This window comes from Hipposideros armiger, unplaced genomic scaffold (assembly GCF_001890085.2).
Source record: "Hipposideros armiger isolate ML-2016 unplaced genomic scaffold, ASM189008v1 scaffold_631, whole genome shotgun sequence".
NCBI lineage: Eukaryota > Metazoa > Chordata > Mammalia > Chiroptera > Hipposideridae > Hipposideros > Hipposideros armiger.
This window is the reverse complement of record NW_017731981.1, coordinates 433,128-447,932: the sequence shown is the minus strand read 5'-3', so window position 1 is coordinate 447,932 and position 14,805 is coordinate 433,128. Positions and strand designations below refer to the sequence as shown.

At 36.5% G+C, this 14,805-nt stretch overlaps 1 protein-coding gene across 6 annotated transcripts in view; it reads right to left on the bottom strand.

The window, feature by feature from the left end:
- The window catches only part of TBL1XR1 (TBL1X/Y related 1), a 157,131-nt gene that overhangs the window by 13,172 nt on the left and 129,154 nt on the right, over positions 1 to 14,805 (bottom strand). For all 6 annotated transcript variants that reach the window (XM_019625488.1, XM_019625492.1, XM_019625489.1 and 3 more), the window contains 3 exons: positions 14,271 to 14,331; positions 2,955 to 3,076; positions 2,739 to 2,813 (listed from right to left, as the gene is read on the bottom strand). In XM_019625488.1, the coding sequence (XP_019481033.1) occupies positions 2,739 to 2,813; positions 2,955 to 3,076; positions 14,271 to 14,331 (258 nt within the window). The remainder of the gene's footprint in view (positions 1 to 2,738; positions 2,814 to 2,954; positions 3,077 to 14,270; positions 14,332 to 14,805) is intronic.

Sequence of the window (14,805 nt, the reverse complement as noted above, 5' to 3'; positions counted from 1 at the left end):
CTTCAGTGGGCCAAATCAAATCTGATATTGTTTTACCTTTTATTTGGTGTGTGGAAGGTGTGCGGAAGAGGGGGTAGTCTTATACGGCGAGTACATAACAAACTCTGTATTTTGAGTGGAAATGTTAGGGGGTTGTCTTATACGCCCAGTCGTCTTATACGCCGGCAAATACGGTAAAAAAAAAGACAATAAATGTCAAGAATGTGGAGAAATTAGCGCCATTGTACAGTGTTGGTGGGCATGCAAAATGGAGTAGCTGCTATGAAAAACAGTATGGAGGTTCCTCAAAATAGTGGAAATGGTACTACCATATGATCCAGCCATCGCACTTCTGGGTATTTATCCAAAGAATTGAAATCTTGAGGAGATATCTGCCCTCCTTTGTTCACTGCAGCATAATTTACAAAACCCAAGATATGGAAACCGCTTAAGTGTCCATCAATGGATAAATGGATAAAGAAATGTGGTATGTACACACAACGGAATATTATTCAGCCTTAAAAAGGAAGCAAATCCTGCAATATGTGACAACATTGCTGAATCTTAATAATGACAAATACTTCATGATTCCATTTTATGATGTAGCTAAAAGAATAAAACTCAGAAGCAAAGAAAAGAATGGTGGTTGCCAGGGGTTGGGAGACGGAGAAAGAGGGAGTCGCTAATCAAGGAATATAAAATTCAGTTCTAGAGATCTGCTGTACAACATTGTGCCTACAGATAACAACACTGTACTGTACACTGAAAAATCTGTTAAGAGTAGATTGTTAAGTCCTTTACCATAATAAAATTAAAACTTTTAAAATGCTTAATAGAACCATGAAAAGTAACAAAGCAAATGTTAAAATTAAAATTAAAATGGCAGTGAGTAGTGAATAAGCCTTTCCTTAGTTGAAAATATGCCTATGTATAGATTTAAAATTCCTGTTATTTTTGAGCAAAAATTAAGAGAAACCTACACTGAGGGAAAATCTGACAAAATTATTCAATGAAAATATGAGGAGAAGTCCTGCCAAACATAAACACCAAACCCAACTGAGGACAAAAAAAAACCCCACAAAAATTAGCTGGGCTTCACACTTCTGCAATGTAACTACTGGGTAGTCGGGAAAGTCATGACGCATTTTTGCAACGAAAAACATAGAAAAAATACGTCATGACTTTTCCGGCAACCCAATAATTAGATATAATAAAGTATCATCACAATGTTTTTGTATTCTAAGTTCTTGTAACTCAATGTAAATAAACCCAAAAGATATGTCTCCAAAACTTATTTCATTTGACCTTTCAATAGCACTGACTCTGCTGACCACTCCCACCCATCACCTTCCCTACACTTTCTCTTTCCCATGGGTCATTCCTTCTCACTTCCCTTTGGAAAGCTCCTTCTTCTTGAGCTGCTAATTATTGGAGTTTAAGACTTTTTTTTTGAGGTTTCCCTCTTTTCTTACTCTATACCTAGTTTTGTCCACGCCCATGGTTTTGACCACACATCTGCTGAGAAATCCTAAATTTTTATGTCAAACTGAGTTCTCTCAGCATCAGACCCACTTAGCAGCACCTCCACTTGCATGACTGACTCAAAGGCACTGTTCAAGCTTGACACGATCTTCTCAACAATATGATGTTCCTTGTTCTCAGAATACAGCTCCTGTACACATTATTCATCTAGTTTCTGCTTTAAAATTCTATGACCTTCTATTATTCTTAGGGCAAAGAGAAGCTCTCTGACACTTCCTAGTCAAACTCTCTCTGTAGCTGCAACTCAATCCATGACACTAGGCTCTCTAGCCACCAGCCTTCTTTCATATTCTCATACTTGCCGCATTCTGTTCCTCAAGTTTTTCATTTCATTAGGGTAATGCACATGTGTGCAAAGTAAACTCAGAGAGAAAAGCATTAAGAAAGGCATTTTTACTAGCAGTGTTTGTAAGAGAGCCCAGGCTGGAGAAAAACTCACTAAAAACACAGCAGGTGTTTAAGGAAAAGCCCCACCAGGTCACCAAGGTTACATTCAGTCTGCTCACTGGAGGAGGAAAAGCGGTTTCCTTGATGATTATGCTAACTGTAAGGTCCTCAAGTCTGCAGTCGCTGGCATTGCAGAGGACAGAATAAAATTATTTTCGGCAGAGTTAGCATGTTACAGGAAAGGGCTTCATTAATTCTGAAGATTAGTCTTTAGGCTGTTCTTTATCTCAAAATGCTTTTTTTCTCTTCTGTAATATGTGATGTGGATAGGTGTTAGTTTTGCTTTTAGTCACATAACTAGAAAAACGTCAATGTTGAGATGTGGATGCTGGCATGTCAAGTCACTCACCAATTAAGTGATTCTCTCTGCTATCAGTTTCCCAGCAAAGATGACATACATTAACACCACAGCAAAATCAAATTAATACACTTCATAGAATTTCAGTCAAATCCATGAATGCTATAAAGATCTTTGTTGCTTATCAGTCAAATCTTTTCATGTGCAAATACACTTATTGCGCCAATATGACTTTCTAAAAGAAGATAATTTATAACAGCACATTTCTTAGTATCATAATTCCTATTTTGCAGCCAACCTTTTTAATGAAATTTGCTATATTCAAACATTTGAAATACTTCATGAAAGAAAATATAAAAACCAGGATTTAAGCATTCAATGAACTATAAGACATTCTAAATAATGTTCAAATGGCCAGAGAAACCACACTATATGACATCCCCACCCCATTTCTCCCCACTATCCAAATTACCTTCAAAGTCATGTCATCAGAACAGGAGGCCAGGAGATTGCCAGTTGGGTCCCATTTGATAGCATTTACTTCATTCTAAAAATAACAGTAAACATTCATATTTTCATTTTACAGACTGGATTGCCCTTTGGACATTAAACATCCATACTTCAAAACCACTCTGAAACATTACTTATTCATTATAATCACTTTAAGGGGAAAAGGGCTCTCTCTCACCGTGTGTCCCTGGAATGTTTTGATAGGTCTGTCTTGTCCTAATTTACAGACATGAATGCACATATCTGTACTACAGGAAGCAAAGGTGTTGTTGCTCTGCCAATCAACATCCAATGCTGGTGCTGAAAAGGAAAAAAAGCGAGGTTTGCATTTATTCCACATGTACTGAAATCTAGGAGCCTGAATTTTAAAACATGGTTGGACATTAAGTACACTAACAGAAACAAAAACATTCTACTTTATACTTTTTAAGATAACATAATTTTTAAAAAATTATGACATGTAAATATCAAAAATATTAGTAAACTTCACTGAGTTGTCTCTATGTCAGACACAGCCTAATTGGAAGTACATGGACCTGGTCATCAGGAGATCAGCATTCCTGAGAGCATCCTCTGTAAATTACTAGCCCTGGATTTTTGGTTTCTCATTTATAAATGAGAAATACTTTTTCTTTCTAAAATTCCATAAGTGTTCAATGAACAAGAAGCCTTGGTTCTGCCACTCCCCTACTAGTAGTGGGCCCTAAGCAAGTCACTTAACCTTGCATGCTATTTTCCTCACCTAGGAAATAGGGGTAAAATCTTTCAAGTTAGTATACAAGGATATTGTGAAAATCAAGTGAGATGATACATGTGGAAAGTACTCTGTAAATTACAAGTCAGATAAATGTTACACTGAATAAATATCATTCCCAGTATCTACTCAATTGATACATGGAATATTGCATGATTCACAAATACATTTTCTTCTGAAAGAGTCTTATCAAACACCTCTTAAAATCTATGTCTTTGAATTTAAAACTTCAGGGGCCCAAAAGCTGGCTGACATTTAATACTTATTTTAGCTCTGCTAAGATGAGAGTCTGGCCGTTCATTTCCCCCTGCTGCTAGGTGCAAAGACCCTATAATGAGCAATGCAGATTAAGGTAACCATAGCAAGTGATTGGGTTAAGCTATAGGAGCATGCCCAAAACAATGGGTTTGGAACAAGCATGGACTCTGTGGCCCATCTGCCAGGAATAGTTTTTCCATTTCATTGGTGGGGGGTAAAAAGACTACAGTGATCAAAAGACCTATGAATGTGAAAATCATATGAAATTCAAATTTTGGTGTCCATAGACAAAGTTTTATTAAAACCCAAACAAGCTCATTAGGCTACATATTAGCTATGGCTGCTTTTGCACTACAAGGGCAGACCTGACTAGTTACAACAGAGATTGTATGGCTTAGAAAGCCAGAAGTTACTTTCTGGTTGTTTACAGAACAAGTTTATCATTTACAGAAAACAGAAAAAAGGAGAGAAACGGAAGGTTAAATTTAAACTGTGTATCCTCACTATTAGAGATAAAAAGCATTTTATGAAGAAGATCCGAACTGGTGTCTATGGGAAAGGAAAAACAAGGCCACTCTGTGTAAATCTAATTGTATTATAATAGTAACTGCCAATGTTGAGACTATTATAAACAGGTGTTTTGAGAACTGTGAGACTGATAAGCCAAGGAGTATCATGTGTGAGGGTTTGCAACTATGGATAGGAGCAGCAAAACGAAAAGAAAAAGAAAGCATGTATGACTTTCAGAACTATAACAAGACATTTAAAAAAAGACACAGGAAAACAGGCAACAGTGAAACTGATTTCATTAACTAGATAAAGACAAATTAGATAAAAAAACTAAAATCTAGAGTACAGCTCAAGGAAGCTAACGGCAGTAATATGACCAGGCATTATAGAATAACTAGCTTTGGGGACATTTCTACAATGAAAAACCAGGAATCCGGATACTACCTGGACTGAGTCAGTAAAGGCAAGTACGTAATACTTACAAGATGGAAAAAGACATGTTTAATAGAAAACTACTATGTGTGGGGTAAGAAATTTGAGACTATATATAATACTTAATTCTCTCCCCAAACAACTTGATGAAAAAGTGGTATATAAAAATATTAACATAAACTCACCTTTTCTACAAAAATTTTAAATTATAAGAATTTCCACCAGATTAAAAAAAATAAAAACAACCAAGACTCACATAATTTTAGACCTGGCAAGTAGAGTCACCTGCAGGCTGTAGTTCTATTACCCTTACAAGGCGACACTACTCTGGGCGCTTCCGGTCTCCCGCCGCCCTTGTAGACTCTCCCTCCGCGGTGTGTCCAACCCCCAGCAGCTCCGTGTTTGGGTGCTAAGGCTCCCAGGGGCAGGCTCACTGAGAACCGCCCTGCTCTGCCGCTGTCTGCGTTCCCAAGATGACTAGCACCCAATGGCTGGTGGTATGTAGGTGGCAGGGATCGGAACACCTAGCACCCTTGGCTCAAGATGAGAAAGGTTCTGAGGTATAAATAAACGCCCCGGAGGCCGGGACTGGGCCTGCGCACCAGAAACTGCTCCCTTCCTTGGCTGCTTCCCCTTCCCACCCTACTTCCCACAGCGCCTCAATGATCTCTCCTGGGAGGGTTTCCTTAACAAATCACATCACTCAAATGCTTGGCTCAAGGTCTGCTTAGGAGAGAATCCAACTTAAACCAGCCAGTAAATAAAACTACAGGCCAGCTGTGAGCAGCACCGTGTGTGAGCCCCGCTGCTGTCTGTGTGCATTGCAGCTGCTCAGAGCAATGCAAACGATGGTCATGCTCATCTGTCACCTTGCTCTCAAGTCCATTCCTTACTACATTCTGCCCTCCGAGGCACTGCACCAGGGGGCTGACTCTCGCAAATGACATACCCCAGGCTCCTGTGCCTACAGGTTTCCAGGAGAGTTCCTAGGGTGGAAGACACTGTCAAGGGCCCAAGATCAGGAGAAAGAGGGAAGCCAGGTGACTTTGCTCCCGTTTCTCTCAGGCTGCGCTCTGGCAGCGGCTGTTGACGCCATTTGCCAGGTGCAGAGCCTCTCAGGCTCTAATTCCCACTGGGTGGCTGGGTCCTGCCGCCTTCTGTTATGCTAGTCTTTGGTTTCTGGCAGCTGTTAGACTCTGGGTTACCTCATATTCCTCTGTTTTTCACTCTTCCAACACCTCTGCAACTATTTCCTCGCATTAAATTCCCTTTCCTGCATTACCTGGTTTAGATTCTGTTTTCGTGCCTGGAATCTGATTCAATAGCTACTTACACTACACTTTCATCCTGATATGAATATTATTACTTATGGTATCATTTAAAAACAATTTTAACAAAGTGTTTCTTAGGTAAACAATCTGTTCTAGTGTTAAGCAGCAGGGGGGAAAGGCCTGAAAAATCTAATTAATTTAGAAGACAATCAAAGTTATAATAAAATACTATGAAGAAGGCCGAGCATCTGTCATGATGCACCAGGGTATGAACTTGGTACACAGAGCTGTCTGCAAATATTAGATGGGAGGCTGAGAAAACAGGCAACATTCAAACAAATACACCATTAGGTTCAAAACAAAACAAAACAAACTGTACAACCCGGAAAAGATCATTGGAGGAGCTGGGGAATGCTGCAACATGAGTTGTATGATTAATGCTTCTGTGATACGCCTGGCTCACAAGATACAATGGTTATGGATTGGTATAATGTCAGAGCACATGCCTCTTTACTTTATATTTATTCCTGAAATAAAATGGGTCAAGGTAATACAAGTTCTTTAAAATAGAAACAGAAAATATACTTTTAGGTAGGTGATGCATGAGAGGTATGTTTGCTATACTGGTCTCATTTTACACATGACCAAAGAGTCTAAGAAAAGTGAATTTGCTCAGGGTTACAAAGACTTTTAAAATACTGGAGCTAAGATTCAGATTTCTGTGTCTAATTCTGATTTACTTTTGTTAACCTGTGCATATTTAATTAAGTTAAAAAGGTAATGAACAAACCTCTGAGGAAAAGTAAGAAAAGCATTTATTACTTGTTTTTAGCTTTATTCAGGTATAATTCACATGCTATAAAATTCACCCATTTAAAGTATATAATTCAATGGTGTTTGGTATATTACATTAATTTTTAAATACTGTGGTCATATATAACATGAAAGGTGTCATTTTATTAAGTATACTACTCAGTGGTATTAATTACATTCATATGTTGTGCAACCATCACCAGTATTTCCAAAACATTTTCATCACCCCAAACAGAAACTCTGTAACTATTAAGCAATAACTCCCCATTTCTCCCATCCCCGGCCCCTGATAACCTCTAATCTTTACTTTTTGTCTCTATGAATTTGCTTATTCTAGATTATATATATATATATATATATATATATATATATATATATATATACATATATATATCTCGTACTATTTGTCCTTCTTTGTCTATTTATTTCACTTAGCATGTGTACAAAGCTCATGGATGGTGCAGCATGTGTCAGAACTGCATCCCTTTTTATAGCTGAATAATAATCCACTGTATCTATAGACCACATTTTGTTTATCCATTCATCTGCTGATGGACACTGGATTGTTTCCACCTTTGGCTGTTGTGAATAATGCTGTTATGAACACTGATGTTCAGGAATCTGTCCAAGTCCCTGCTTTCAATTCTTTCGGATATACAAGGTCAGATCAAACAACACAGTGAATGTTTAAATTAAAAAAATTATTACAGTAAAGATACATTGCCATCAAACCCACTCAAAATACTCCCCTCACTTTGAACACACTTATCCCATCGTTCTTGCCACTTTCTGAAGCAGTTTTGGTGGTTCTCTTTCGTGAGTCTCTTTAGTTGCACTGTCATGGCTGCCTCCATGTCCTAAATCGGTTAAAAACGTTTACCTTTCATGATCATTTTGACTGGGGAAAAGAGCCAGAAGTTGCTTGGTGACAGATCCGGTGAATAAAGTATATGAGGACACACTGTAATGTTTTTATTTGACAGAAATTGCCGTATACCAAAAGTGATGTGTGACACGGAGTGCTGTCATGATGGAGGATGATTTATGGCACACTTTAAAACACACCTTCTCTCAGCTGTAGCTAACACCTGACTGACTGCACCGAAAAAGCTGAAACTTGTCACACGCTGTTACGAAGGTCTGACGTGCCACTTCCATATTGAAGATCCCTGCCTTTCCACTGTATGGCACTTGGCAGCATTCACCGTAATTTATGATCACAATGGAAAGGCTCCATGTCACATATCACTTCTGGTATGGCAATTACTGTCAAATAAATACATTATGGTGTGTCCTCATCTATCTTATTCACCGGATCTGACACCGTGTGATTTCTGGCTCGTCCCCAAAGTCAAAATTACCTTGAAAGGTAAACGTTTTGAATCGATTCAGGGCACTGAGGCAGCCATGACAGCACAACTAAAGACACTCATGAAAGAGGACTTCCAGAACTGCTCCAGAAAGTGGCAAGAACGATGGGATAAGTCTGTTCAAAGCGAGGGGGAGTATTTTGAGGGCAATTAATGGCAATGTATCTTTCATTGTAATTAATTATTTTTTATTTAAACACTCACCGCATTGTTTGATCATACCTCGTATACCTAGGAGAAGAATTGCTGGATCACATGGTAATTCTATATTTAGCCTTTTGAGGAACAGTCACACCATTTTCCATAGTGAATGTACTATTTTACATATCTACTAACAAAGTATATGGATCCTAATCTCTCCACATCCTCATGAACATTGTTATTTTTTATAGCCATCCTCATGGTTATGAAGTGTAACTCATTTATAATCATGATTTATGCTTTATGCAACAGTGTACATGGGAGAATATCCAGTACAAGAATCAAAAGATAATAATTTAAAAAGCATGATAGACTTCCATTTCTGGTAAAGATGGAGTATCAGGGACTATATTTATTTCCGGTGCCAAGCAACCAAAAAACTTACAAAATATATGAAATAACAGTTCAAGGCACTGGACATCCAGCAACAAAAGACAGTGGGTTCCTCAGAGAAAGAAAGCCAACAAACAATGTGCATTCAAAATTGCCCAAGCTTATAATCTGAAAAAAAAAGTCCAGGTCTTAACACAGAAGAGTTCTCCCTATGCAGAGATCAATGAAATTCTTGAGCTGAATAAACAAAGAAGAGAATCTGGGGAGACCAAGGCAGCTAGAATTCACAAGACAGAGTACTGGAAAGGACGGAGCTATGCAGAGAACTCTAAAGTTCTACAGTGGGTCCTACTCACACAGTCAACTGAGTACTAATCACCATAAGTGTGTCAAGACACTAGCTGAGACCTGGGAAAGAACAACTCAAAAGGATTAGAAGAAACAATGTCTGATACTCAAGGCTGGGAATAGTACCTATATCCTCCAGTCAGACTAGAAACCTCAGGATTCAAGGAACACTGGTTAGTGTACCCTAAGTTTCTTGCTTCAGTACTGGGAAGTAATTAGCCCTACACTGAGCATTGCTTCACTGTCATTTAGCAAATCTTAAAAGACCCAAAAGGATCAAACCATTTCTTAACTGTGTCCCAGAACAAATTTCACAAATATTTATAACAATACAAAAATATCCAGCAACCGATAAGGTAAAATTCACAATGTCTCACTTCCACTCACAAGTAACTTGCAAAGATACAGGAAAATATGACCAAAATGAAGAGAAAAACCAAATCATGAAAACTGACCCAGAACAGACACAGATGTTAGCGTTAGAAAAATCAAAGCACTTAAAACTACAGTTGACCACTGAACAATGCGGGGATTAGGAATGAAAACCTCCCCTCCAAACCCCCCCAGTCAAAAATCTGTGAATACTTTTGACTCCCCCAAAACTTAGCTACAGTCATCCCTCTGTATCTGTTAGGGATTGGTACCAGGAAACCCATGGACATAAAAATCCGTGGAGGCTTAAGTTCCTTATATAAAATAGTGTAGATCAATACAGTTGGTCCTCCACATCTGTGCATTCCCAACCACAGATAGAAAATACTGTTTTGATTTGAGGTTCGTTGAATCCACACATGCAAAATACAGGAATACAGAGAGACGACTAACTGTATATTTATTAAAAAAAAATTGCATATAAATGGACTTACACAATTCAAACTTGTGTTGTTCAAGGGTCAACTGATTATGCCATAATTTCAAATAGTTAAGCAGTGACATGAAAGATGTAAAAAAGACCTAAATCAATGTCTAGCGATGAAAACTGAAGCATGAGATGAAAAAATACACTGGATGGGATAAACTGCAGTTTAGATGCTGCAGAAGAAAATATTTGTGAACTTGAAAACAGCATAGAAACTATCCAAAATTTAAAAAAAACAGAAAGACTGAAAAAACTGAACAGAGCACCAGTGAACTGTAGTATGTCAAGCAGACTAACAGGTAATCAGACTCTAATGTAAAAAAAAATAGGGGGGGGAAATATTTTTTTTAAATAATGGTCAAACTTCTTTTTACCATTATGAAGAAAACTATGAACCAACAGATCCAAGAAGATCCCAGGACAAGGCATGAAGAAAACTTTACCAAGGCATGACATATTCAAATTGTCCAAAATTAGCGATAAGCAGAAAATTTTAAAAGCAACCAGAGAAAACAAGACAAATCATAGAGGAATAAGGATGAAAATAGTTAACAATTTCAAAGTGGAAATAATGTAAATGAAAAAAAAATACAACATTTTCTTTAAAGTACTGAAAGAAAAAGAAACCCTGTCAACCCCAGAATTCTAGATCCTACAAAAATGTCTTTCAAAAATGAAGGTGAAATAAAGATTCATTCAGATATACAAAATCTACAAGAATTCCATCATCATTAGATTTGCCCTTTAAGAAATACTGAAGTAGTTCAGGCAGAAAAGAAATGATACCAAATGGAAATATGTACCTATGCAAAGACATGAAGAGCACTGGGAATGATAGCTATATCATTCTTATATTAAACTTATTTAATTAATCAATCCCCTTAAAATCTCACTTGAAGGTAGCTGGTGATAAACTGAAGATATGTACTATAAATCTTAATGTAACCATTAAAATGAAAAGTTGTTAACCCACCAAAAAAGGAAAATGTAATCACAAAAATATTCAATTAATCCAAATGGAGGCAGAAAAAGAGGAAAAAAAGGAAGAAATAGAAATATAACCATATCAAGGATCACATTAAATGTGAATGGCCTAAATATTTTAAGACAGAGGTTGATACTAAATGAACATGCAACATATGCTGCCTATATAAAATACATTTGAAATATAAAGACATCAATAAACTGAAAGTAAAAGAATGGAAAAATATATACCATGCAAACACTAATCAAAAGAAACTGGAAGAGCTATATTAAGTAGATCTCAGAGAACAGAAAATTAAATTGAAAACAGAGGGTCACGAACAAACTGACAGAGGTCAATTCAAGATGAGGATGCAACATCCTTAAATGTTCATGTTCCCCAAAAAATTGCTTCAAAACACACGAAGCAAACACTGACAAAGTGTCAAAGGAAATAGAAATTGTGTTCCCATTATTGTTGATGATTTCAACACCTCCTCTCTCAATAATAGATGACATGAGTAGACAGAAAAATCAGTAAGCCTATAAAAGATTTGAACATTATCAAAATACTTGACTTAAATGACATTTATAGGAACAAGAGAATTAAATTAGAAATTAATATTACAAAGATCTCTGGAAAATTCCCAAATACTCAGAAATTAGCATACTCTAAATAACCTATAGGTCAAAGAAAAAAAAATCAAAAGTAGAAAGTATTTTGAACTGAATGAAAACACATTATAAAAAATTGTGGGATGTCACAAAGTAGTAGTTAGAAGTAAATTTATAAGATTAAGTATCCATATTAGAAAAGCAGAAAGGCCTCAAATTAGTGACCTCAACTTCCACATCAAGCAGAAAGAAAAACAGCAAATTAGACTGGCATTGACAGCATGCTACATAAAAGAACAAATTAATGAATTATGGAATTCATCAACATTAACAACTTCTGATCTTCAAAGGACATTGTCAAAACAATGCAAAAACAAGCCACAGACTGCAAGACAATATTATAAATACCTGGTAAGACTTGCATCCAGAATATACAAAGAACTCAAAGCACTCAATAAGAAAACAACAAAGTTAAATAAAAGGTCCAAAGATTTAAACAGACAAAGACATAAAGATGAAATAAGCACATGAAAAGATGCTCAACATCATTAGTCATTAAGAAATGCAAATTAAAACCACAGTGAGATACCATTACACACGTTATGAGTGGCTACAATTAAAAAGACTGAACACATACCAAGTGCTGGCAAGGATACAGAAGAACCAGAATACCCACTGCTGATGAGAATGTAAACCAGTTTGGAAAATATTGTATAAACTCTAGGAAACAGCTTGGCGATTGATTAACAAGATAAACATACACCTACCGTTATGATCTAGCCATCTCATTTCTAGGTGTGTACATGGGAGAAATGAAAGCACAGGCCCCTATAAGGACTTGTACATGATGCTGACAGCAGTTTTGTTTTGTAAAAGCAAAAAACTGGAAACCCAAATTGCTTCAGTAGGTGGTGAATGGATAAACAAACTCTGGTATATCTACATTAATGGAATACTACTCATCAATTGAAAGAAAATCAAAATTATGCAGAGTGAAAAAATACATACTGTGTGATTCTGTTTAACATAACAAACTAATTTCTGGTAACAGACTACCAGGGGTTGCCTGGGGATAGGCAGAGATCACAGTGGGGCAGGAGGAAACTTTTGAAACTAATATATTCATTGTCTTGAGTGTAGTGATGGTTTCAATGGTATATACATATATCAAAGCATTTCAAATTGTACAATTTAAATATGTATAGTTAATTTGTATGTCAATTATACCTCAATAAAGCTGTTTGAAAAACCAAAAAAGGATGGCAAGAAAGAATACCACAGGTAAAAAGTTTATTTACTTGTAAAATGACTTCAATACCATCTGTCTCCTATGAGGTTGCAGCCAGGACTAAATGTGATCATGCATACAAAGAGCAGCATCTCTAGCACAAGGATGGTACACATTACATACTAGCTAGTAAAAGTACCACACACATACTTATTTCAGTATTCCATCACTTCTAGAAGGCAGGGGAAACTTTTAGGTGAAATAGCCAGAGACCTAAGAGAATTCTATCTGGGTGAAGACTAGAAGCAAAGGTAAATAAAAACTGATGTGTAAATGCCTACTAACATGGTAAGCTTTAATCAAGCTGAATTGTTTCGCATAATGCTTGCAAAAGTGTGTTACTCAGATGCTACAGAAAAATAACTTCGTACTTTATTCAGCTTGTTTAGTCACACTATGTAGAGCAAGACAAAAAAGCAACATGCCAGAAGCTGTTTCAGTTTTCAAAGTGATGCTGTGCCATTGTCTGTTTGTGAAAAAGCTGTTAGCAAAGATTTGAAAATAACCAGTTACTTTAGTCAGTCTCCAAATAAAAACTCTTTCGAACCACAAAATAATCTTGAAAGCAGCAGTTAAATCAGGTAGTACTAAAACTACTGTTCTAATATTGGGTCATCAGAAAAGTCATGACACATTTTTTCTGTTTTTCGTTGCAAAAAATGTGTCATGACTTTCCCGACAATCCAATAGTTATTAGGCATCTTGTTCCAGTTTAACTTTAGTTACTGTCACCAGGAAACTCCCTGAAAGCAGGTACAGAGGTTCTAGGCTGCAAAGGAGCATAGGTATTAAAATCCAGCTGTTTCTACTCATCAGGTAGTACGCTGTGGTCTGTGGCTATATATCATTGAGGATGGAGGACACTATTTTGGGGATCAGGTTTAAGTATCAAATTATTTCATTAAAGAGAAACCCATCTATAGCACCAAAGTTCCAAAAACAATGAAAAGCTCTAATTTTTATTTTATGTACACAGGAGGACTGATTTAGATACATCAATGCAAAATGAGAAATTATAACAACACCTAAATTTGTAGGAGTTTATACAGTATTTTCATGTACATTACTTTCTTCTCCTCCTAACAGATAGATATTATTATTATCCCTCATTTGCAGAACAATAAAGTGAGGCTTAGAAAGGTTAAGTGACTTGCTAAGTCTTTCAGCTTATAAAGTGGGGTGGAACTGACATTTACACCTAGGTGTCCTGATTCAAAATTCTATGTTCTTTAAATAATGCCATTACATAATACCACCCAGGCCTCAAATGTGTTTTTATGATATATTTCACAGAAAACTTTTGATGATCCTCTTGACAATTAACAATCTGAAAGTCATGGAACATCAACCCCTCAAAGAACTAGTAACAAGATTGGTATCTGATATTTCAAGTTTTTAAATGAATTATATGCTGTTAAAAGTTTAATTAGAAAAATACAAGAAAGCTCTCCAGTTCTCATGTAAATTGTGAAGATTTACCTGAATGAAAAGGAAACTGTTGCTTGGCTTCACCAGTATGTGCATCCCAAATAATTGTAGTCTGTGATTGAAAAGAAAAACATATTGCTAAGAATTTAAAAGTTTATTATAAGTGCATATCTTAGATTCCTAACAATATTAAAGCAGTCTGAAATGTCAGAGTGGATTTAAGTAACATTTACTTTATCCCAAATAGTACAATGACGCTATACTCCATTTTGGGGATGACGGGGTGGGGCAAGGTATGACTACTAGGCCGCTTAGTATTTCCCTGATGGGTTTTCATCAGTTAATTTACTTCAAATAATTACTGATTGTCTACTGGGTTGTCAAAAAAGTCATAACGTATTTTGTCTGTTTTTCAAAGGTCATTTATTTATATAAAGAACAAAGATCAATCAATGATATATTGCCTGTTTTGTTCGATAACCTTTTGCCATCTTCCAGTGAGCTTCATAATTCCTCGTTCATAGAAGGATCTGTCTTTATTTGCGAAAAACTGAACAAGGTGATGATTTACAGCCTCATCTGAATT